Source organism: Varanus komodoensis, unplaced genomic scaffold, assembly GCF_004798865.1.
Source record: "Varanus komodoensis strain SLA01 unplaced genomic scaffold, ASM479886v1 scaffold57, whole genome shotgun sequence".
Classification (NCBI taxonomy): Eukaryota; Metazoa; Chordata; class Lepidosauria; order Squamata; family Varanidae; genus Varanus; species Varanus komodoensis.
In genome coordinates this window covers 3,903,582-3,927,846 of record NW_025336182.1, presented here as the reverse complement: position 1 = coordinate 3,927,846, position 24,265 = coordinate 3,903,582, and the positions used below count along the sequence as shown (strand labels likewise).

Genomic DNA, 24,265 nt, shown 5'->3' with positions numbered 1-24,265 from the left:
TTCTAGATCATCAAGAACCACTTAATGCATTCACTGGGGGAATCCCCTATTTAACATGCACCACCATTGTCAATACAAAAGGGTAAAGTGCTTTTAAGTATTTTTTAAGCAACATGCGTATCCTCTGCCTTTGAAGCACATCAGTGAATGTCCATTTGGTTCCTCGCCTGCTATTCCAGGGGGCGACGTTCAAAGAACGAACTCCTAGCTTGTCCTGCAGGTGGACACTTGAGAGGAGCAATGCTCAGGTCCTCAGTCGGGGCCTAGCTAGTAGGCGACTGTCTCGGCACCCCAAGGAATGCAGGATCTGCACAGCCGTTTCCAAACCGCTCAGCTTACAGAAGCCCAGTCAGGTGAAGACGAGGAGAAACTGCAAAGAACACATACCGGCACAGGTAGACAACACAGTTCCCTCCCGCCAATCAGCCTCCCGGCTAGCTCAAGCAGTGCTTAAGGATGATGGGAGCTGTGTTCAAAAGCAGTTGCCTACCTCTCACTCGAGATGAAAATGCCCCCTCGAGCACCACCATTCTCACGTCAAGGACGGCTTCCCCCTTCTGCCTATTGCTCAAAGTATCCATCTATAATGAGCCACCCCGAGGCTTTGGCGAATGGGGCGGCATAGAAGTTTCCTAAATAAATAAATAATAATAATAATAATAATTTATTCTCCAACAGCTTTCTCCCTTCCCTTTAGCAATGCACAAGATTATTTAATCCAAAAGAATGAAGACATCCCAAGGGGTGTTGCAGGGGAGTGTGGGTGGGATGGTGGAAAATCTAAGGAAAACTTACCAAGTGCAGCATTTAAAAAAAGAAGTTGACGGGCTGCGTGGCAGCTTGGTGGTTCTGTGCATGGCGTAGGAAGCCGTTCCCCTGAGCGAGAGGACAATGCCGTCCGGGAGGCAGGAATCTCCTCCACCTCAGTTGCTAGGGAATCTGGCTCAGGAACACCCAAGCAGACAGGAATAACGTGCCTTCCTCCAGACAGCAACCACAAAGAACCTTTTTGGCCAGGTGGGCAATTCCTAACCTCCATAATAAAAACACGTGTTTATAAATCCATTTCCCTGGCTTTATTAAATGTTCCACATATGTACATTTTAAAGATGAACCATTTACATGTCAGCCCACCCTACTTCCTGCTTCCCTTGAGTCACTGGGGTGGGTTGCGGGGAAGGGAGGGCTAAGGTAGATTTTCTCAAAAACCTCCATGGAAAGGACAGAAATGGTGCTGAGGCTGGTGGGTTACCCACTTTCTTTTGTAATGTCAAAATGCTTTCGTTATTTAGACCATAATACGTTACAATTTAAAAAACTCTCAAACATGCAAACAGTAGAAAAAACATCTTTTTTTGTCTCCATTTTTACGCTGGCAGTGAAAAATAAAAACAGGAAATTTCCCTCCTTTTTGTGCATGTCACAGCTGGGGTGCGATCAGAGCACTAAATTCAGGGAACGTAGTGTCTTGTTGTCATAGGAGAAAGCAGGCTTCAGTAGCTATCGATAGTTTTTTTTTTTTTAAGGTTAAGTCAATGGTCCATAAGAGAATTAGCTCACAATCGACCGCCCAAGAAAGCTTCCTGCAAAGGGCGTGAATCTTCCATGGTTTACTTTTTAGCAATTCAGAAAGAGCAGGTGAGCCCAACAGAGAAGGAGAAGCTGTTACATCAATGGTCACAAAGTCCGGGTAACTTTCTACAAGTGGATCTTTGCTCGACCCTTTTTTAAAGTACAGTACCACAAAGTCCAAAGATCCATTTGCTGGTGGCAAACTGGTGGGATCTACACTCTCCCCACCTCTCCCTAAACAAGGATACCTGCATTTGTCTTAATTAGGAAATCCCAAATTTCAGTGGGCGGCTATAGAATGTGTCACATGTTAAAGTAATCATTCATACCTTAAAAAAAGTTTCCCCAGAAATCGACGTTTCTGGGTCCAAGTGTTAAAGAAAAATAATCTGTGTTACAACAAATTAAAAAAGAGATTTAGCGAGAATCATTCATTAGCTACATACTGGTTTTCCTTGTCTTCAAAAAAGGTCACATTGATGATGTAGTATAATTAAAAACTTTTTGCACAGTATAAAACAAAACAAAACAAAAAAAAACAACAAAACCCCAGAAACTATAATACAGTGAGGTAAAGAAAATGCGCAAAAAAAAATTCACCCACAAGATATCTTCAGAAATTACCAACACAGTGATTTAAGAAAAACAAACAAAAAACCAATTAAGCACAAAATAAAAACAGAAATGAACAGTATCCATGGCTATTAGTCTGTGTGTCCACCTACTTTTCTCCTACACCCACAAATCCACAGGGAAGTAAAACTGGTCTCATCCAACATTGATTTCATGAGAGCGAGAGCGAGCGAGCGAGCGAGCGAGAGAACGGGAACTCTTCTCTGAGATCTGTCCATGCTCAGACTTCCATGAGATCCAGATCTGCATCCTCAAAGCCATAGAAGGATTCCGTCTCGCTCTCGCCCTCAAAGAGCTGGTGAAGAATCTCGGGGTTGGTGGCTTCCTCGGCCTGCCCGCCATCTGGCAAGTCGGCCTCCTCGTCCTGCGGCTCATGGCTGAGCTTCAGCTGCTCTTCCAGCGAAGTGATCAGCTCCTCCTGCATGTCCGCGTTGCGTGTGGGCGTGTTGGCCGTGCCATCGGGGCCAGGCAGCACACTGGCCACCAGGAAGGACTGCTGCACCAGTTCCGGGCAGTCCCCAATGACCTCGAGCGCCTCGGCCAGCCAGCACAGGACTAGCTGGAGGAGGATGTCCGAGTCGCACGTGGAGTCGGCCATCTCTCTGGCCTGCTCCTTCCATTTCTTATGCACAAAGTTTTTCACGGTCCTTTTGATACACACGTCCAATGGCTGTATTTTGGAGCTGCAGCCGGCTGGGACGACAGCCGGCAGCGTGCTGGAAGAACTCAACAGGGAAAGAACTTCTTCTGAGAGGTGTGTCCGGTGGCAGTCTAGGACCAGCATGCCTTTGCTGTTTTGGCCCTCTATGTGCTTGTGCCACACCTTGGAAGACCAGACGTCCATGATCTCGTCGTCGCTGTAGCCGCTCTCCTTTGCCTCCAGGATTATTGTCTCTGGCACGCTGGCCGCCTGCTCCACACGGCCCCGGTAGAAGACGAGAGTGGGCAGGACACTCCCGTCGGCCAGGATGGCCAAGACCACGTCGCACCAGGGCTCTCCCGTCCCCACCGTCTGCAAGGCGTTCTCTTTGCGGTCATCGCTGCACAGCACCTCTACGTCCAAGAAGAGGGAGATCTCATCGATGGCTGCGATCATGGAAAGGGGCAGGTCCTGGGTGTGGATCTGCCGCTGCACGAACTCAATGAAGGAGCTCGCGTTCCCCTCGACATCTTTGGGAAGAGGGTGAGCCACTGCCCGGCGATTGTGCGTGCTGAGGTTGTGTCGGAGCATGAAGCGCACGGCCCACTCGTAGGAGATCTTAAAGCCGCCTTCCAGGGACCGCCCAATCTTTGTGGCCTTTTGGAAGAGGGTCTCCTCGTTGACCGGCAGCTGCTGCTCTCGCTGGGTGAGGACCCATTCTGCCAGCTTCTCTTCTGCCTCCAAGCTCAGGTACTTTCCCTCGGACAGAGATGCCACATTCTCCTCCTGGAAAGCTTGGAACCGCCTCAGCCACCGCCGGATCCGCCTGGGGGGGTTCTTGAAGTGTTCCGCCGCCTGCTCGGTGTTACAGCACAAGGCAAAGAGGACCACCCGCAGCTTCTTCACGGACAGCTGCTCCTTTTTGCTGATGGGTTCGAGGGCTTCCTTTGCCGGGGGCTCCTCCTCTTGGTCTTCGACGTGCAAGCACTCCTCCTCCTGCGCGGGCCTTCTGCTGGCCTCAGCAGGTGCCTCATCGGGCACTTCCTCGTCCTTCTCGTCCTCAGGCAGAGGAGACGGTGTATTCACAGTAGCAGCTTTGCTAGGGGGGTAGTTGGGGCCTGGGGCTTTCAGGCCTCGTTCAAAAGGCTGAGCGGCCCTGAAGGGGGGGGGGGAGAGAGAGAAATCAGATGGCACGTTCTGAAAAGAGGAACAACAGAAGCCTCCAAGAGACAGGTGACCAAGAACATAATCTGCCAGACAAGAGCTTGCTCCAACTTTACCTCGTGTGGGAACTCCAAGTGGGACCTGTTATGAAAAGAAAGAGGAAGAGGTTATACTTGCTCAGGCAAAAGCAGTCAGTCTTGCTCACTGCTCCAGAGGAATGTAAAGAGCAGATCTAGTAACACTGATCCTTCCGTGCTGAGGACAACCACAGGCCTTCTGACAGCCAAGAAACGTTGCTGGCTCTTGAGCTTCTCCAAGTTCTGTTCCTGGAACATGGGAGTGACTGGCCACTGCCCTTTCCTACGGCCACTATAAAGCTCGTTAGCAATGCAGCAAGATGCCTACTTCGAGCAGGCATCCTACACACTGCACCCCTTCCCTGGCTGCACCCTTCTCGCCAGCCTCCCTGCCGCCTCCTCTCTTGGCGCGAGTGGGTCTTGCACCTTTCTCGAATTAACCTGTCCAGATCTGCCAGCCCTACAACCTGCCCTGTCCTGCCACTCCAAGCATCCCCAGGGTTGCGTGCGTGCGTGCGTGCATGTAAGAGAAGGCTGCGGATGGGATTGTTTCGGTGCAAACGCTGGGAAGAAAGACGACGTGGCGGGGGGACCCATGCTCTGTGATGCCATTACCTCGTAGAATGACGTTGCTAAATTCATGCGACGGGTTGAAGACAAGATGTTTGGCCATTGCGTCTCCTTCTGACGTAGCAAAGAGGCAGGCAGAGCAGGCCAACCGTACCCCGCTGGGAGCAGAAAAAAGAACAAGAAGAGGACGCTCATGTAAGTGGCCGAACTTGCTTTATGCTTTCCTTTACAGAAAAGCAACCAGTATTCCATGAAGATGCAAGTTAGCTACTCAAGACAATTCCACTGGTATGTGGAACATGGAGCACTTTGATGTAGTCATTGAGGATCTTATTATAAACCAGTCAGTTCCAGCACTCACTGAAAAAGTTTCCTGGCCTTATTGATGAGGCAGCATGAAAACATTTTTATGAAAACGAACACAAAAAAATTAATAGGTGGGGAACAAAAATGAAACAGCAGGAATTAAATTTTTGCTGGATCCCATGAGGCCCTAGTTTCCATCCCAAAAATCTTCTGGACGGCGTTACAGCCATCCTGAGGACTCGCAGAGCTGCAGTCACTCAGCTCTCAAAGCGCACTTCCAACATGCTCTTGCTCGCTCAGCACAGAAAAGCAGCAAGTGGCTGAAAACCAGGGCACGGCCATACAAGGTGACAACGGGGGTCACGCTTGTCCCTGTGGCTTCGCTTTTGTGGCTCCACTACTCCTCCCCCAAAGAGAAACCTGGGAACTGCAGCTTGCTCAGAAGAGGGAGGACTCACTGTTAACAGAGCCTCACAGTTACACTATTCAGCATCCCTTGGCGAGAACTGGTGACGAAGAGCTAGGATTAAACCCATTTTAGATTCATGGTGGAGGCATGTCTGCTTGGAGTAGCGGGGAGGAGAGGAAAAATGGTGCTTGCCAGAAGGTAAAGAAAAGAAACATCCATTCACAGAAATGCCATCTTACCAAGCAGTGTAGTTTTTGAACAAAGCCAAGTACTTCGGACTCTTGCGAGGAACATGGTTGCTGGTAAAAAGCACAAGGACACACAAAAATGAGACCATATAGCAAGCAGCTTGGAACGTCAAATCTGGAAGTGCCCAAAGCACCACCTCCTCAACCTGGTCTAAAGCGGAACAGGCGCCATTTCATCCTGTCACGAGCCGACTCAGAGGAGCACTGGTCAGGCAGTTCTGGCTCTCCCCTTGGCTGCCAGGAAAGGGAGCATGCGGACTGTGAAGGACCAAGCGCCTGCTCGTCGCTCCCGCTGCCACAGGGGACAAAGAGAGCGGTGCTCCCTCGGGCACGGCACCCGGCCTCCTTTGTCCTGGGACTCTGTTGGCCCTAAAGGGCCACCCATGGCTCACGAATCTGCTGCTCTCCCTCTGCACTTGCTGCAGGAAGCTACTGTTGGGCCACAACCGGCCTTCTTTGCTGGGGGCAGTGGGAGTCCAGAACTTCTGGAGGACAGCAGGGTGGGGAAAGCAGCGCTGGTCCAGGCAGACCGAGCACTGGTCTCGGGGGGATGTGGTACCACACGCTTCACATCCTGCCGCCACAGCGCTTGGTTGCAGCTGGCCTTTCTGCTTGCCCCGTGTTCCCTCGTTGTTATTGCTACAGGGAGCAGGGTCAGGACTCGGCCACCATTCCAGTCTGGGCACCACACAGAACTATTACCTCCCCCCCCCCCCGCATGTGAGCACAGAGCCCCTACCCTTAATGGAGAACACAGAAGTGCAGGCTTCCAAGCGGTTTCTGGCAACCTGCCAGACCCCCTGCATTTCTCCCATGGAAGCCCTGCTGGAGGTTCTCCTTGCTACCCAGAGCAGCACTTCCCTGCCTCTGCTCTCTCAGCAGGGCTGCCGAGACTGGAGCTGAGCAACGGGCAAGGCCGCCTAGCCGGTCAGTGAAACAGCCCCTGCTTCGATCGCCAGCAGGGCAAGAACAGCTCCCGCCAGAAACCCTGCAGAGCCTCCGCTGCCAGTCAGCACCGGCAGTGCGGGGCCCAGTGGACCGAGGGCCTGACTCGGCGTAATGCAGCTTCCCCTGCAAGCAGTCGGTCGCATGGGTGTGTGCCCTCCCCACCCCGCCTCTGTCCCCGAGGCCCAAGTGGCCGGGCAGCCCCCCCCATTCCAGCCCCCCCGTGCCCAGCCACGCTCACTTGATCATGTGGTTGGCGTAGGCGCGTGAGCAGCAGGTGCTGTAGCGGCACAGCGAACAGTGGACGTAGGTGGGGAAGTGGTTCGGGAAGTCTGGGATTTCGAAGCTGCACTCCAGGCACGTCTGCCTGCCGAGGACGCTCCTGCGGAGGGAAGGGGAGAGCTGGGTCAGCAGTTGGACCTGACTGTCCTGTTCTTCAGGGCCTCTAAAACGCTGGGGTCCGGGGGGGAGCCAGTACACCCGCAAATGGCAAAGAGCCGAAAGGGGAGAAGCAGCGCCAGCTTCCAGAACAGCTCGCGGGTAAAGCACAAGCTGTGCGGTGGGCAGGAGCCCCCCCCGGTTCAGCCTCATGCAGCACTTCCAGCTCCTGGGGGGAAATGCAGCTGCCCCAAACCCCAGAGAGCAGCTACACATCTGCTGCTGCGCTGGATAACCACCCGAGGCTTTTCAAACCTGTGAATGGGAGCCAGGGCTTGCACGCGCCTCTCTGGCTTATTTCCCTGGGGTTGTGCAAGAGCCTTGGCCCCATGACTTAAGGGAGAACTTTGGAAACTCTACCCCACACACACACCCCCCAAAATTAAACGTGCAAGTCTGCGACAAACCAAATATAGTCATCTGTGACATAATGCATCTCAAGTGCAGAATCTGAGTATTTCCAGCCAAGTGCCACAGCAACCTGGCAGTTGGCCTGTAACGAAGGAAGGTGTCCCCACTCCACCAAGGAGCGCAGGGGAGCCACCTCCATTTGGCACCTTCTCCTTCTGCCGGAACCCGCCCCCGCTGGAAAAGCATGCACCCACCCAAGGGACAACGGAGGGGAGAAAAACCACATGATGTGGACTACGGTTTTAACTCTGGGGCCTGTGGGAAGCCTAGCAGAGTTGCCTAAGATCTCTAAGAAAGATTCTACGCTGAATTTGGTAAGAAGTTCTGACATTTTCCTGACAGCTTTCTTCTGGATGTTCCTCTGGAACGGCGGATACGGGAAGTTGGGCTGGGGGTCTGAAGAGGCCGACAGCAAGGTGGCATCCTGTAGGAGACCGGGGGGGATGTCATTCGCAGAGAGGGGCACCGCGCGCGGTTGTCCTCTGGATGCCCTGATGGTGACCTTTGGCACAGAGAAGGAGAGATGTAATAAAAATGAGACCGCATTCCGTTCCCACGCATGTCCCCACAACGACTTTCGCAAAAATCCAAGGGAGAATATGAGCCTGTGCATGAGCTGCACCGCTGGATTTCAGGTCTCTGTGGGTGACGTGCTCTCCACAGTTTACCAATAGCCAGAGCTCCATGCCTAAAGAAAACCAGTCGGCCAAGGAAAAGCGAGCCTGCCTTCCCGAGATGCAGGCCAGGGAAAGGATGGGAACAGAGGAGCTTGGGGGGGCTCAATCAGGGTGAGGCAAGGCAAGGGCAACTGTGCAAACAAATCAACAAAGCTTTCTAGTCCACAGGCTTTCTAGCCTGACTGCCTGTCGGTTATTGCAACTCACAAAGAAAGGGAAGCACACAAGCCTGTAGTAAAGTGTGCCTGCCCGACTGTTTACAAGGAGGCAGAGTGGACTCTGCAAGTCCCCACAGGCTCACCCCACAAGCTGTTTGTACCTTGGTGCCCGGCTTCAGCCCCTCTAACTGCTTGGGCTTGCGGAACGTTTTGTGGTGCTGTAGCTTGTGTTCTATTTTGTCCTTGGCAAAGAGGAACTGTAGCCGACACTTGTTGCAGTGGTAGACACTCTTCTTCTGCAGGGGGAAGAAAACCCAGAGCAAAGCCCCCGCCACCCCCCAACAGAAAGCACTGAGCGGAGGGTGGAACCACAGCAGCAGGAGGGCACCGACACCGTTTAGCGGGGAGTCTCAGTTCTGTGCTTCCCAAATCCAAGGCTGCTACTGCCGTGAAAGGGCAGCGTCCGCAGCAGGAGGGGCCAGAAGGCAAATACTAGCCAGAGCCCCTCAGTGGCACTCCTGACCACAGGCACTTGCGTTGCCCAAATACCAGCAGAGGAACCCAGGAAGCAGTTGCCTTCGGTAGTCAGCTCACTGCTCTACCTTGCATGGTACTGGGATGGCTCTCCAGGAGCTTGGACGTGGCTTTCTTCCCTGAGATGCTGGGGGCTGGGGACTTTCTGCAGGCAATCCAGGTGTTCTGCTGCTGGGCCGTGGCCCTTCCTCTGACTGAACCCAGAAAAACAGGTCTGCTTGCCTCCAATGGATCCTCCTCAAAGGCAGGGGAGGCACGCACAGGGTTTTGCTGGGTGGAAAACCACTTGGACCTTTCTGGAGCTGAACCTTTGGAATGGGCACTCAAGGGCCCTTCCCCACCAGGGAGTTTTACTCCCTGACACCCATGCCTGCTGTGTTGGAGAGCACTGCACTGTGTCCTCCTTTGACTACTGAAGAATCACAGAAGGTGCCTTCTGTTTAGTTTAATCGTTAATGTGCAAAGCTTTTTCTTTTTCTTGGGGTTCCTGCTTTTCATTTTGTATTTTTAAGTCTAGCTTTCAACTTTATGTTATATTGACTGATTATATTTCTATTCACTGGGAAGTTCATAAAACAGAATTTCAAATGCATTAAAATACAGTTGCAGAATAACATCTAAACAGTGAAGGGTTTAAAACAGAATAAGTATATTCTAAAAACACCAGGTAAACTTGCCGAGCGTTTTCTTAAAAACAAAACAAAACAAAACAAAACCCCTCTGACCTTGACATCCTAAGCTCAGAAGTAAGGCCTGCTGAGTTCAAGTTAAGGGTGAATGTCCCTGGCTGGGGGAAGTTTTGTGCCTCCACATGATTAGGAAGGGGGCCCACAATACTAAAAAGCCCCCCAGGTGCTCAGGGGAATGCTCTGGGCTGAGCCAAGGCGGGAAATCTACCTGGTGCCTCATGAAATGCTGCTGGAAGGCGTTGCCGTTCTTGAAGACCTTGAGACAGTAAGGGCACAGGAGGTGCCGCGTGTCCTCGTGGACCATGCGGAAGTGGCTGTCCACCTCCGAGTAGAGCGATGAGCGGTACTGGCAGACCTGAGGGGAGCCACACACACACAGGCATTAGGAACGTACGCAGGACTCCGCGATTCGCCCACGGGCTGTGCTCTCCTCCAGGTGCCACTGACACCAGCGGGGAAGCCAGAGAGATCATCCCCGCAGTGGCGGTGCCCCCTCTGGGAGGCCCCCGTCCCCAAGGCACCTGCCTGGCACCAGCATGACAATCATTTGGGTGCCAGGGAAAGACATTTCTGTTCTCCCAGCTTTTAATTCACATCCCTGCCCAAAGTTGTTGTTGTTTCGTGCTTGGCTGGCCAATTCAAGGTAACTTCTGGGAAGTTCAGAAGCAGGACGAGGGCCTGCGTCATTTCCCTTCAGCACCCTGCACCTAGTAGAGTGCTTCTGAGTGGACATTCCAGTCTAAGCTGCCGCAACTAGCAAGAACAAAAGGAGAGCCCTGCTGGACAAGAGCGCAGCATTATCCAGTCCGGATCCCACGTGTCCCCCGGCTTGGTTACAGCCACCCTGAGCACCTGGCAGACGTAGGGCATCTCTCCTGGCTTGTGGGTGTCCTTCATATGCTGCAGGAACATGGGCTCACTCTCAAATGCCCACTCGCAGATCTTGCATTTGGCTGCAACACAAAGAAGGCCGTGTCAAGGCAGACTCCCCACAGGCGTGCAGCTGCCACTGTGCTTAAGCACAGGTGACGACAAAACACCCATTTCCTGCCTCTTCAGCTTCTTCTGCCCCTCTCTTGCCCCCCACAGTGCTGGATAGTGGACTATACGCCCCTTGGGGCAGGGCCTTTCCCCCTTGCACCCAGCAACACCGAACCTCTGTGGCAGAGTGCTGCGCGAATGGCGCCGCTCTGTTTTGGCCTACCCTCAGCAGGAGAGTGGGCAGTTCTATTTCTGCCACCGAGGAGACGACACCTTTGCAAAGGTCTTGATCTACTCTGGCCCGTGCCAGCCCAGCACGGAAGGCAGCTGTGGTAGCTCGGGCCTGCCCGCCGCGTGTGGCTGTGCCGCAGAACGTACGCGAGCCCGTCTGGGGCCGAACTTACTGGTCGATTCGTAGGGACTGTGCACATTTTCCAAGTGACACTGTAGCTGGAAGGGAGTGGTGAACTGCCGGTAACAGTGCTGGCAGATAGTATGGACATCCACCTCCCCGTTCTGCTGATCCAGTTCGACGTGGTGCTTCATGTGATTCATGAACCTGGGGGCATGAAGCAGATGCTTGCGCTCTGCCTCTGGGGGAGGAGAGGAGGGGTCCGCGCTGCCCACCCCGATTCGCTTGCCACCCATTACACAGCCAGCTCGGTCACAAACACAGGCTGTGGGACCTCAGCCGGAAGAACACTGCTGCTCTCCATGCCTGTGGCTGGCCAGTGCAAACGTTAACGTGAGCGGAGCCGGCTGGAGCCGGGGACTGGACTAGATGGCCCCTTCTGACTCGCTCTGCTTCTCTGTTTCTGTGTGAGTACATGTCCCTAGAGAGGGAGCTGCATGTGAGCACTTGTGGGCATGCAGAGGGCGGGAGAGTGGCACCCAGACAGCCTGGGCTACTGGGCAGGAGGGAAAAGACGCAAATGAGTAGGCCAAGGAGAGGAACCTTTTCCAGCCTGAGGGCCACCTCCCGTTATGGGCAAGCTCACAGGGCCATTGGAGAGGGCCAGAAAACAAAACCAAAATCACTTTAGTTTGAAGCGCTTACTGCCTGTAGGTGAGGCTTAGGAAAGGCATTTCAAAATTTCAAAATGGGACCCGGGGGGCGGGGGGACTGCAGCAATGCTGAAAAAGCACCCAGAGATCAGTGCCCAGATGAAACCGGGGGGAAAGGCTGCTGCCTCCACGTTGCGCAGAAGGGCAAGATTTGACCTGCAGGCATGAGGTTCCCCACGCTGATCGAGGCCAAAGAGGGGTGCTCACCGCAGTGACCCCTCTTAGCTTTCCATTCACATCACATGCACAACTTACTTCTTCCCACATCCAGATCGTCCCCTTCCCAGAATCAGAGAGAAAAGGCTGGGAGCAGCTTGCGTGGACCCACCAGCGTGGCATAACATACTGCTGCCTGCACAGGGAGGTCTCGGCTAACGGGCTACGGTGCTTGCCCTGCCAGGCAATCTTCCACATTTGCTAGAGAGGGGGAGCCGCAGGCCGGGAGTGGGCGAGCCAGCCGTTCTCCCCACCACAGGCTCCCCCCACCTCTCGCCCCCTTCCCTTACCGTATGTTGTTCTTGAGCCTCTTAGTGCAGTGCGGGCAGCGGAAGGACGTCGGCACCTTGGGGAAATTGAGCAGCTGGTTGACTTTGCCTCCATCCCGGCCGTAGTAGAAGTCATCCACAAGCATGATCAGCTTGCTCTGCACCCCGTCTCCCGTGCTTTCACTTTGCTCGGAGATCTTGGCCGGTGGCGACAGCGCAGGGATGGGGGTGGAGGAGGGCGGGGAAGCAACAGCAGCCGTTTTCTCTGGGGAAGGGGGCTTAGGGGATTGGATATTTGGTTCTGACTCCAGGGTTTTCCCTCTTTTCAAGAATTCTACCATTTCGGGGCAGCAGTACTGTAGGAAATAACGAGGAGGAAGAGCAAAATTATTTGCACTGTCTGGGACGCACAGTGTGCTAGGCATGCAAACAGGTGTCATAAGAATTCGGGTTGCCACTGATGCTTGAGTAATTTTATGGGGTGCCTACAGTTTAACAGATAATTGCTGTAATATGTTTACATTTTGGTGGAATTCTAGTGTATGTTGACCTTTTGAGTTAATAAATAATAATAAAAACATTAAGCCATGACCATCACTGCATCCTGTGGCAGGGAGTTCCATGGATCAGTACCCTGTGATGTGCAGCTCTCCTGTCCTTCGCCACTCCTGCATCTTATTGCCTACCACCTTTACTGGGCAATACCCACCCCAAACAGTAGTACTTTCACAAAAACTTTACAGCCGAGCTGCTGCACTGAGTACACAATATGGTTCCTTGGGGCTTTGCCCTCTGCAACCAGCTTGCAGCGTCTCTGTCGGGTAGGAATAGGTGAGGGATGAGGCGGTTACTTACACACATATGGCCTCTTAGAGCTTCCGTGACTCTGAACTGGGCATTGCATCGGGGACAGACTTTCCGCCCGCTGTCTTGCAAGTCAAAGGTGGGGATGGGCGATGAACTGACTGCAATAAAAGGGAACAGGAGGAACACGCCATGGCTGCAATCCAAACCCCCACAATCCCCTTTCCCAACTTCTTGCTCAGCTTGAGCAAATATTTCCCTGTTCTCTTTTTCTGCTGCCTGCTGGGATAAGTCAGCCCACAACCGACAGCATCTTTGAGAATGCCCAACCCATTTCCAACATTTTCGTTATGGGGGGATTATTTCTAGTCCTACAAATGTAAGATGAGAAGTCCCCCACTTAAGTCTCACCTCTGCCATGAACTTGGTAGATGGCCATCTCTTTACACCTCAACACCCCCTTTCCCCATCTGCAACATGGGGGCAGGGAGGGATAAGAAGACACTGAGAACATCGCAACCTGTCCACACAACTGATTCCAGGTGGGGCCATCCCAAACCGAACTTCTGAGCACCCACAGCCTCCTCCTATCCCCAGTCCCCCCGACTGCACACAGGCTAGTGATTACTGCCAGATGGAGCCATGCTGTGCCAGGGCAGGAGGGGTGAGGGGAGGACTTGGGAAAGAAAAAAACATTGGCTCCAAGGAACAGTGGAGGACCTTCCTCGGAAACCAACGGCCTGGCCAAAGTCTCTCTTCTCACAGCGGGAGGGCAGGCCAAGCATGGGAGCAGCAGAGTGCAGGCTGAGAGGCGATCACCCCCCGCACCTCCTCTGTACACATCAGGTGCCTGACTGTGGCCAAGGCTGCCTCTGTTGTGGCAGGCACCGTCCCATGTGGAAACTGCCTTTTTGGATACGATAGTTAAAGAAGCAGCCCCGCTCCTTCTCCATCCTACTTTGCTAGGGAGAGGAGGAGAAAGGGCCTCTTTGTAATCCCCTCCAAAAAGGAGGTGCTCCAAACATGTCGCATCTCCATGGAGCAGAACCAGGGGATGGTCCTCCCACTGGAAAGGTTTCCATGGTTCCACCTCTCACGCAAGAGGGCGGAATTACCCACTCTGGACACCCTCCTCCACTAGTAGGCAATTTCCTTTTTTCCTGCAAGGACACACAGAGAAGCAGAACTCCTGCTGCTTGGATTTGGGACAGTCCTGAGCTTCAAGGTTTCCAAATCCTCAGCTGACAGCAGCTTACCTTTCTGTGATGGGGACTCAGAGATGCCTGCTCTCTGGGAGCCATGGGCTGGACTGTTGTTGGAGACCACAATGGAGCCTGAGCTTTGGCCCAGCGAAGGAACCGTATTCAAGGTGTTCACCAGCTTTGCCACCTCGTTGTTGTTCTCGCCTGTCACCCCGGGCCTTTTCACCGTCACAAAGCTTGCAATGCTCACTGCCGGGGGAGGTGGGGTGGAGTTGTCACCCATAAGTGGGATGGGGAAAAGTTAGAGGAAACAAGCATTTTATTAGGTAGGGGAAAGAATCAGGATGAGCTGGCAATGTTTCAAGACATAAAAGCATCCCCGGGACAAAGCAAAAACAAGACTTCATTCCTCTTAGAAGTCTGGGACCAGGTTGTTCTAGGCATTAATGCTGAAATGGGGAAGGATATGCTTTTCCCCTTTCCAAGATGGGATGCAAGCAGGAGGTTCAGAATTTGTTTCCAATGAAAGGTTCAGAAGTGGCCAGTGTTGGGAAAGATGCCCCTGCAGGAAGTCTGGAGAGACGATGCTGGCACCCGATGCAAACATTGTTAAGCGACATGGTCTGACTCGGCATTAGGCCCTCCCAATGTTTTGCTGAGTTAGAGGCCCGAAGATCCACCTTCTCCTACTCTCATGGGCAGTGAGAGGGATGGACAAACCTTGGACTATCTCATCTGTACTGAGGGTGATGTTGATGCTCACTTTATTTTCCTCCTTTGAGGTAACCTCTATGAACACAGGGCACCAACTGACTAAAGAATGCTGACTCTGCTGATCATCTGCCCTTTTGATGGTTCATTTCCATAGATTTTCATACCAAAACGTCAGTATAAGTGAATTTGGGAAGGGGCAGTAATAGAACCATTACTGGCATACTAATGTTTTACATACATAAATAAATAACCCATCAGTGAGTAAATACAAGCTGCCCATCATTGTTAGACGTTAAAAACTTTTATGAATTTTATTTATCGCTCCCCATTATGACCACTGAAGATCAAGATGGTCTCCAAAAATCCACCATCAACAAAGCAAACAAACAAGTGTGCCCTTCACGTGCTGGTTAAAGTGGTACACCAGGAAATTCCAGTCCTTGCTCAAAATGCAGTTTCACCCCATGACCAAGAGCCAGAGACTCTCTCTGCAGTCTAGCCTACCCTACAGGGTTGGTATGAGACTAGAATATTAGTATGGGACTAGGGTGGGGAGGGTGCTGGAGGCAGGGAACAGCACTCTGGCTAAGCCCCACGGGGCTGGACAGACCAAAGCCTTGCTGTATGCAGCTTCAAGCATTCTTCCTCTCATTAAGTGACTGCACAAGAAGGATTTCATTTCAGATCTGAAATCTGAAGCGGCAAAGCTGAGGCTAACAGAGAGACATTTGGCCTATTTCTGCAATGGATGGAGAGGGAGGGGACTTCTTCTCCCCACCTGCCATCAACTGCAAGTCAGGGGCATATGAAACACCACCACACTCACAGCACCTTGCAACAGGTCCCAGGGTTTCTGGGTTTCAGTGGCTCTCCACAACGAGGATCAAACGATAATATATTTTCTTGCTCGCTTGCTTTTTAAAATGTTATTTTCCGCCCGGGGGAAGTCTTACCTAATTTGGGGTTAGTAGCTTGAGTGGACTGCCCTGGCTGCTGTACAGTTAACTGTCCCAGTGCGCTTGGCTGCGTTGAAGTAGGAGTGGTGGAGGTGCTGGGAGAGGACTTACTTTGCGGTTGCGCCTGGGACTGTGGCACTGTGCTCCGGATGGTAAGAGTGGCCGGAATGACCGTCGTGAAAGTGTTGGAGGACGGTCGGACCGGCATGGTCGGACCAGGTCTCACCTGGGTCATTTGGGAGAAAACCTGAGGGACGCCGACAGCAGGTTTCACAAACTGGGTACCTGGCGCTGGAGAGAAGAGACAGAAGGCCCAATCAGTCCCTGACACTCTTCTGAATAGTCTGCAAAGTAAAGCTGTAATTGGCTAGATTAGCCTTTTACCCCCCGGTGCCCTCCGGATGTGCTGGTACATGATTTCCACAATTCCGAACCAGGACAGCCACTGGGGACAATGGAAACTGCAGCCCCAAGGCACCAGGGTCAAGGAAGACTGAGTCGGATTATATAAAGCAGGGGCGTGGAAGAGCTTCCTGCCCAAGGGCCAAATTCTATTTCAGAGGAGTGTTCAGGGGACACATTAAAGCAGCGGGCAGGGCCAAAGTCAAAAGGGGTGCAGATAAAACATCAGCCTGATATTTTATTCTTACGGACAGTAAGAATTCTTTATTCTTTATTCTTACTGACAGTAACTAAGCCTTGGGAGAAGCAAGTGAACTTGTCCCAGACAGCAGGGGGGCTGCACAAATTCCAGAAAGCCACCACATGATGGGTGTGCAGGGAGAAGAAGCATGGCCTCCAAGGGCCAGATTTCGCCCCCAGACCTGGGGTTCTGCACTGTGTCACCAGAGAGTACATTATCTGGCTTGCTCTGGCTCTGGCACTCTGACATAGAGGATTCCTGTTGCTTTGGCAGGGAACGGGGAGGCATCTTTGACTGACAGCAACCAAGCATGAGGTAATTTGGAGAGCCCTCTCCACAGCCCACACCCTGTGGCTCCCCTTCTTTCCCTCTGAACATCTGCTTTCCTTCCTGGCTGATCGTGTCCAGTTTTCCATCTCTGCCTTACCTGGAACAAGGGTTATGGGTCTCACTGTCTGGCCTTGCTGTACATTCAGGACAATCCCAACCTGATTCATCGCGTTCTGCACAGGTCGGACGTTCCGTACGGGGAAGCCCTGCATCATAGGAAAAAAGAGGAGCCATTTGAGTAGGCTTATCTAAGCAGCAGGTGTGATCGCCTTCAGTAACTGCCAACTAACCAGGAGAAGTGCATCTCTTAACACTAGAGCGGGGGATATGAGGCTGAAGAACAAAGTAACAAGCTGCAAAGGATGGAAAAGGGAAGTGACTTAGTGAAGATCTTTTAGAGAAACTGGTCAACCTCAGTCCAATTCTGGAATCAAAGTAGATTAGATGCCTTGGTATATGACTTCCACTAAGCTACTTCCTTTGGTTTTATTTGCCACCCCATCCATTTTTTCTTCCTCAATGATTTTATTGTATCCTAAAATGGCTCTTAGGCACCTAGGGCATCTGTGCACTGAGAAAGAGGGTGCAAATCAGCTTAAAAGGAACAAGCCCTAGTGCCAGATACACCCACTGAATACAGTGCCCAACATACCCTCAGTTGCATCATCCCTCACCTGCGTTGTGATGAAGATAGGTTGACTTGTCACTGGGGAATTGGTCACATGGTTGGCATTCTGCATGACCTGTACAGGCCGGAGAACTGGCTGGGTCACCACTGTGCTTAGACCAGAAGCTGGGTTCTGCGTGAGGATCAGCGGCTGCCCACCCTGCTGGACAAGAGGCGTGCCGGCTGGAAGGGAGAGAAGAGTCGGGTAACGCAGAGTACTACATAGTGGCAACTACTTAGCTGCAGGGAAAATCCTCAGCTATATGCACATGTTTGATACCTCCCACACCAACACAAACATTTTAAAGGTGCGTTATTCCAAGCAGATCTCCCTCTCCCACCCATCACAGTGGTGGGCAGACTCACGGGGAACATCATGCTTGAGACAGGATGCGATCCCATCAAAACTACAGAGTACACAATAACGGATTCTAGCTACAGGAAGACAGATCCCTGGTGAAAATCAGGAAACACTTTGTACCTATTCTAGCAATCAGACAGCGGAACCAGCTGCCTAGGGAGACGGTGGGCTCTCCATTGCCAGAGACAGTCAAGCAGAGTCATCAGCCAGAGATGCTTCAAAATGGATTCCTGCACTGGGCAAGGGGTTGGGCTCGATGGCCTCAGTGACTGACCCCTCCCATTCCTACAGTTCTACTGTGGTATTTTAGGTCCACCAACTGGAAGCAGGTGCAAAAGGCTAGCTCTGAGCAGGAAGCAGACAGATGCAGAAACAGTGCATCCTCCCTCCCAAAGCTGCCCAGCTCCTGCCACTGCAGGGTCCTCTTTCGCGATGCATACCGAAGCACAGTGGTCATTCCTGCCTCTCTGTGCAGTCAACAGCTGAGGAAGGCAGCCGTATTCTAGGATCAGGAATTCCTGTCCTTACCTCTGATAAAAGCCGGTTGTGTCTCTCAGTGCTACAGAAAGGCTGTCCCTCTCTAGTGTTGAGAGGAGGGAGTGAAGCTTAGGTGGGATGCTCCACCGACAAGATGTTCCCCATGCCTGCGTTAAATTACTGGGAGCCAGCAAGCTTCACAACTCTATTTTGCATCTCCCCAAGACCTACAGTAGCAGCCAATCTACCTTCTGCCTGCCTCTAACTCAAACCACTAGCTCAAGGACAGTGCACATTGTGTGGCTTTGTAAAGTCCCAGCTTCAAATATCTTCGCAGCAACACAAATAGCGGGGAATTAGTGTCAAAGTAAATTGTGCAGAATAGGAGAAAACCTGCACTTTTCTTACATCACACAGTTCATGCAAGTCACAGGGTTGTGCTTTCTTCGGCACAGTATTTGGATCGGCAGTAAGCACAGCCCTGTGAACAGCCTGTAGATCCCAAGAACAACTCAAAATGATACCCGAACGATCAAGGCCTCTCTCCTTACCACTGTTGTTTGCGAAAAGTGTCACCAGCGTCTTCTTTGCACTGTCACTATTGGGCGGCCCACTACTGCTGACAGATGTAGGGGTTGTGATGCTGCCTCCGATGGATGCATGAGCAACGATTGGCATTGGGGTGGCAACTGGCTGTACACTCACCGAAACTAAAAGGAAGGACATTCTAAACAGTTATGGTCCACAGGTTCATGGGCAGAACACCCCCACAGTAGTTTTACCTGTGGTGAGACCTAATAGTTGAATCGGAGCACGAAAGAATTTGGGTCTGAAATTTGAGAGACAATGCTGGGAAAGGGCCTGAGAGTGGGTGCTCAGTTCATGAGCCATTGCTCGCTTGCAGCAATTCAGAATCATCTGTAGGTGACCCTCCAGCGGAGTTTTACAAATTTGACTACCTTCCCTCTCACTTTTATGCCATCACTACAGCGTGGACTAGCAATTTATATAATCTGATTTGCAAGAAAGACTGCCTTACCTGTTCTGCTGAAACATTCTGAGGTCAGCTCACACATACAACAACTGACCAAGTTTTCCCCCCTATTTCTATTTCACACTGCTGAGTGGGGAAGTGCATATTTATGCCATCGCCCCCCTCCCCCAGACAGAAAAAGTAGCATGGGCAGGATCTCTCAGGTTTAGCAAGGAGATGAAAGCGCACCTCAACAGAAAAGAGAAGTAAGAACATCCTAATTGTCTGCTAAGCAGAAGGCCAAAGAATGTCATGGAAAAGAACAAGTGGAGCTAACAACTCACAATGGGTTATCAAGCCCCGATTCTAACAAAGCACAGTTGAGAAGTAAACTTGTGTCTGGCCTGTACAGATTCAAACTGCAGATGGGATGGTTTCATGATGGAAAGCTCCTCCGTACAAAAATCAAACATTTACTGGTTATACAAAGTTAGCAATTCAGGGTGAAAGCTTGACTCTTCTGGGTGGAAGTTAGCAATTCAGGGTGTAGCCTTGACTCTTCTAGGTACAGGAATTTTCATTTTTCCAAGGACAGTTCAATCACATGTGTTCCCTTCTTATTGTCTGAACCCCTCCATACAGCTGCCTGAACCACTCACAAATTAAATGTATGTAGACAGAAAATCAGTGCACTAGGAGAATGTATTCTAGTGGTCTTATTCCTGATATGACAGCTTTGTAAGTTTAGGATTCTCCCCACTTTAACAGATGAGCATTCAATCATGCAAACTCATTCTCTACTTGCAGTCTTGAAAATGAAGAATGACCTTTCACGCATAATAACTAAATCATCTCAGTACAAAGCAAACTAGCACATCATGGATCAGGGAGAATGATTCTGATTTGAAATTCTTACAGACATGCTGATTTTTCTACATGAAATGTTGTTGTTTCCTCTACCCCATGTGGAAACATATATTACTGGGACCTTGGCTCAGATAGAGAATGACCCCCTCATTAGCTGGGTGTTGGAACAGGATCTGAGTCCATCCATTTATAAGAGAATCTCACAAAAAAGCTCAAACTGAAGCTATTCTAGATAACCACCAGAAGGCAGGGAAGGAGCAAATCGGAACCACCAGACAAGAAGATGAGATATTAAATGTGCCAATCTGCTACACCCACAAACATATTAATAGCTACAGAAGGGATGATTTGGGTTTTTTGCACATTAGACTCAAGAATATGGGATGAATCAAAGCAAAAAGACAGTCAAATATTTTTCAAGACCACAACTCACCCTGCGTATTAAGCTAACATAAGGCTGCTACTGATGCATCACAACACTGGCCTCAGCTAGAGTTGAGGTATTGGAGGCTTCCTTTCCCCAGGCCCTTCTTTCCTCCTCCTTTTGGTTTCTCCCCTCCAGCTTCCCACCTTTCATCTTCCTTTACTACGGTTAAGACTTGGAGTCTATCACAATTCTGTGGCAACTATCCCAAGAACTCACTTGGAACTCATTATCCCAAGATTTTCATATCTCTCTCCCCTTAATTTTTAAAAACGTTCTACATAAAACTAGGTTTCTAATTCTCATATCTGCAATAAATGTAAGCATTAGCGTAGAGCTGCATTTCCTACTCTGTAACCCATGTCTCTCCTTCATGGATCACTGCCTTGCCGTGGCGAAGGGGCTTGCGTAGCTCAATGAAGCTATGAGCTATGCCATGCAGGGCCCCCCAAGACAGACAGGCCATAGCAGAGAGCTCTGACAAAACGTGATCCACTGGAGAAGGAAATGGCAACCCACTCCAGTACCCTTGCCATGAAAACCCCATGGAGAGTACCAAAAGGCAAAATGATATGACGCCGGAAGATGAGCCCCTCAGGTCAGAAGGGGTCCAATATGCTACTGGGAGAGGGCTAGTACTAATAGCGCCAGAAAGAATGAAGCGACTGGGACAAAGCCAAAAGGACACTCAGTTGCTGATGTATCCAGTGGTGAAAGGAGAGTCCAATGCTGCAAAGATCTATACTCCATAGGAACCTGGGATGTAAGATCCATGAATCAAGGCAAGCTGGATGTGGTCAAACAAGAGATGACAAGACTGAACATCGACATCTTAGGAATCAGTGAACTAAAATGGACAGGAATGGGTGAATTTAATCCAGATGACCATCAGGTATACTACTGCGGGCAAGAATCCCTCAGAAGAAATGGAGTAGCCTTCATAGTCAATAAAAGAGTAGGAAAAGCAGTACTGGGATACAACCTCCAAAATGACAGAATTATCACAGTTCGAATCCAAGGAAAACCATTCAACAGTAGTCCAAGTCTATGCCCCAACCACTGGTGCTGCAGAGGCTGAAGTTGACCAGTTCTATGAAGGCCTACAACACCTTCTAGAATTAACTCCAAAAAATGATGTCCTGATCATCATGGGGGATTGGAATGCTAAAGTAGGAAGCCAAAAGATAACTGGAATAACAGGCAAGTTTGGCCTTGGAGTACAAAATGAAGCAGGGCACAGGCTGGTAGAATTTTGTCAAGAGAATACGATGGTCATAGCAAACACTATTTTCCAACAACCCAAGAGGCAACTCTACACATGGACATCACCAGACGGTCAACACAGAAATCAGACTGACTATGTGCTCTGCAACCAAAGATGGAGAAGCTCTATACAGTCAGTAAAAACTAGACCAGGAGCTGACTGTGGCTCAGATCATGAGCTTCTCGTTGCAAAATTTAGGCCTAAATTGAAGAAAGTAGGGAAAAGCACTAGGCCACTCAGGTATGACCTAAATCATATCCCTGATGAATATACAGTAGAGGTGACAAATAGAATTAAGGAATTAGATCTGATAGACAGAGTGCCTGAAGAACTATGGACGGAGGTTTGCAACATTGTACAAGAGGTAGCAACTAAAGCCATCCCAAAGAAAAAGAAATGCAAGAAAGCAAAATGGCTGTCTGAGGAAGCTTTACAAATAGCTGAGGAAAGAAGGAAAGCAAAAGGCAAGGAAGAAAGATACAAACAATTGAATGCAGAATTCCAAAGAAAAGCTAGAAGAGGTAAGAATGCCTTCTTAAATGAACAGTGCAAAGAAATAGAAGAAAACAACAGAATAGGGAGGACCAGAGATCTCTTCAAGAAAATTGGAGATATGAAGGGAACATTTCATGCAAAGATGGGCATGATAAAGGACCAAAATGGCAGGGACCTAACAGAGGCAGAAGAGATTAAGAAGAGGTGGCAAGATTACACAGAAGAACTATACAAGAAAGAGCTTAACGTCCCTGATAACCTCGATGGGGTGGTCACTGACCTCAAGCCAGACATCCTGGAATGTGAAGTCAAATGGGCCTTAGGAAGTCTGAGCAGCAACAAAGCTAGTGGAGGTGACAGTATTCCAGCTGAGCTATTCAAAATCGTAAAAGACAATGCAGTAAAAGTGCTACATTCAATATGCCAGCAAATTTGGAAAACTCAACAGTGGCCACAGGATTGGAAAAAGTCAGTTTACATTCCCACCCCAAAGAAGGGCAATGCCAAAGAATGTTCAAACTACCACAACATTGCACTCATTTCGCGTGCTAGCAAAGTTATGCTCAAAATCCTACAAGCTAGTCTCCAGCAGTATGTGGACCGAGAACTACCAGAAGTACAAGCAGGATTTTGAAGAGGCAGAGGAACTAGAGATCAAATTGCCAACATATGCTGGATCATGGAGAAAGCTAGGGAGTTCCAGAAAAACATCTATTTCTGCTTCATTGACTATGCTAAAGCCGTTGATTGTGTGGATCACAACAAATTGTGGCAAGTTCTTAAAGAGATGGGAGTACCAGACCATCTTATTTGTCTCTTGAGAAAGTTATATGCGGATCAAGAAGCAACAGTGAGAGTTGGACACGGAACCACTGATTGGCTCAAAATTGAGAAAGGAGTTCGGCAAGGCTGTATACTGTCGCCCTGCCTATTTAACTTATATGCAGAGCACATCATGAGAAAGGCGGGGCTAGATGATGAATCACCAGTTGGAATTAAGATTGCTGGAAGAAATATCAACAACCTCAGATATGCAGATGATACCACTCTCATGGCAGAAAGTGAAGAGGAACTAAAGAGCCTCTTGATGTGGGTGAAGGAGGAGAGTGCAAAAGTTGGCTTGAAACTCAACGTTAAGAAAACTAAGATCATGGCATCCGGTCCTCTCGCTTCCTGGCAAATAGATGGGGAAGAAATGGAGGTAGTGACAGATTTTATTTTCCTCCAAGATCATCACAGATGGGGACTGCAGCCAAGAAATTTAAAGACGCTTGCTCCTGGGGAGGAAAGCTATGGCAAATCTAGACAGCATACTAAAAAAGCAGAGACATCACCCTGTCAACAAAAGTGCATATAGTCAAGGCTATGGTTTTCCCAGTCGCAATGTATGGCTGTGAAAGCTGGACCATGAGGAAGGCTGAGCGCCAAAGGATTGAGGCCTTTGAATTGTGGTGCTGGAAGAGACTCCTGCAAGTCCTTTGGACTGCAAGAGATCAAACCAGTCAGTCCTAGAGGAGATCAACCCTGACTGCTCTTTAGAAGGCCAGATACTGAAGATGAAACTCAAATACTTTGGCCACCTAATGAGAAGGAAGGACTCCCTGGAGAAGAGCCTAATGCTGGGAACAATAGATGGCAAAAGAAGAAGGGGACGGCAGAGGATGAGGTGGCTAGATGGAGTCACTGAAGCAGTTGGTGTGAGCTTAAGAGGACTCCGGGGGATGGTGGAGGACAGGAAGGCCTGGAGGAATGTTGTCCATGGGGTCGCGATGGGTTAGACACGACTTTGCGACTAACAACAACAACAACAACCCACGTCTAAGAAGGAATTCCAAGTCTCCAGGAACTTTTGGTGACTTGAGTAAGCAGATTGGAAATCATTCTGAAAGCCAGTGACTATTCAGTGTGACTCGAATCAGATCATGAGAGGTAACATGAGGAAGCCCTCTTTGCTGACATAGCTGGAACATATTCCACTTAGTTCTTCCCTGCCCAAAACAGCCTCTGCCAGTGGCTATCCTACCTGGTCAATATGAAACTTGACTGCACCTAAATTTGCTCCTCTCCCTCAATCCAACCAGCAAAT

At 50.4% G+C, this 24,265-nt stretch overlaps 1 protein-coding gene across 7 annotated transcripts in view; it reads right to left on the bottom strand.

Moving 5' to 3' along the window:
• Positions 1-1,053: 1,053 nt before the first annotated feature.
• POGZ (pogo transposable element derived with ZNF domain) overlaps positions 1,054-24,265 on the bottom strand; it is a 35,140-nt gene continuing 11,928 nt past the window's right edge. For 4 of the 7 annotated variants that reach the window (XM_044449108.1, XM_044449107.1, XM_044449110.1 and 1 more), the window contains exons 3-19: positions 18,708-18,866; positions 17,326-17,501; positions 16,749-16,857; positions 15,676-15,969; positions 14,063-14,257; positions 12,858-12,967; positions 12,024-12,358; positions 10,857-11,011; positions 10,324-10,424; positions 9,680-9,826; positions 8,410-8,544; positions 7,743-7,915; positions 6,806-6,946; positions 5,611-5,670; positions 4,702-4,814; positions 4,126-4,150; positions 1,054-4,001 (exon numbers count right to left, since the gene is read on the bottom strand). In XM_044449108.1, coding sequence (XP_044305043.1) covers positions 2,426-4,001; positions 4,126-4,150; positions 4,702-4,814; positions 5,611-5,670; positions 6,806-6,946; positions 7,743-7,915; positions 8,410-8,544; positions 9,680-9,826; positions 10,324-10,424; positions 10,857-11,011; positions 12,024-12,358; positions 12,858-12,967; positions 14,063-14,257; positions 15,676-15,969; positions 16,749-16,857; positions 17,326-17,501; positions 18,708-18,866 — 4,004 coding nt within the window. In that variant the 3' untranslated portion in view covers positions 1,054-2,425. The remainder of the gene's footprint in view (positions 4,002-4,125; positions 4,151-4,701; positions 4,815-5,610; positions 5,671-6,805; positions 6,947-7,742; positions 7,916-8,409; positions 8,545-9,679; positions 9,827-10,323; positions 10,425-10,856; positions 11,012-12,023; positions 12,359-12,857; positions 12,968-14,062; positions 14,258-15,675; positions 15,970-16,748; positions 16,858-17,325; positions 17,502-18,707; positions 18,867-24,265) is intronic. The other 3 variants (XM_044449111.1, XM_044449112.1, XM_044449114.1) reach the window with 3 other exon arrangements.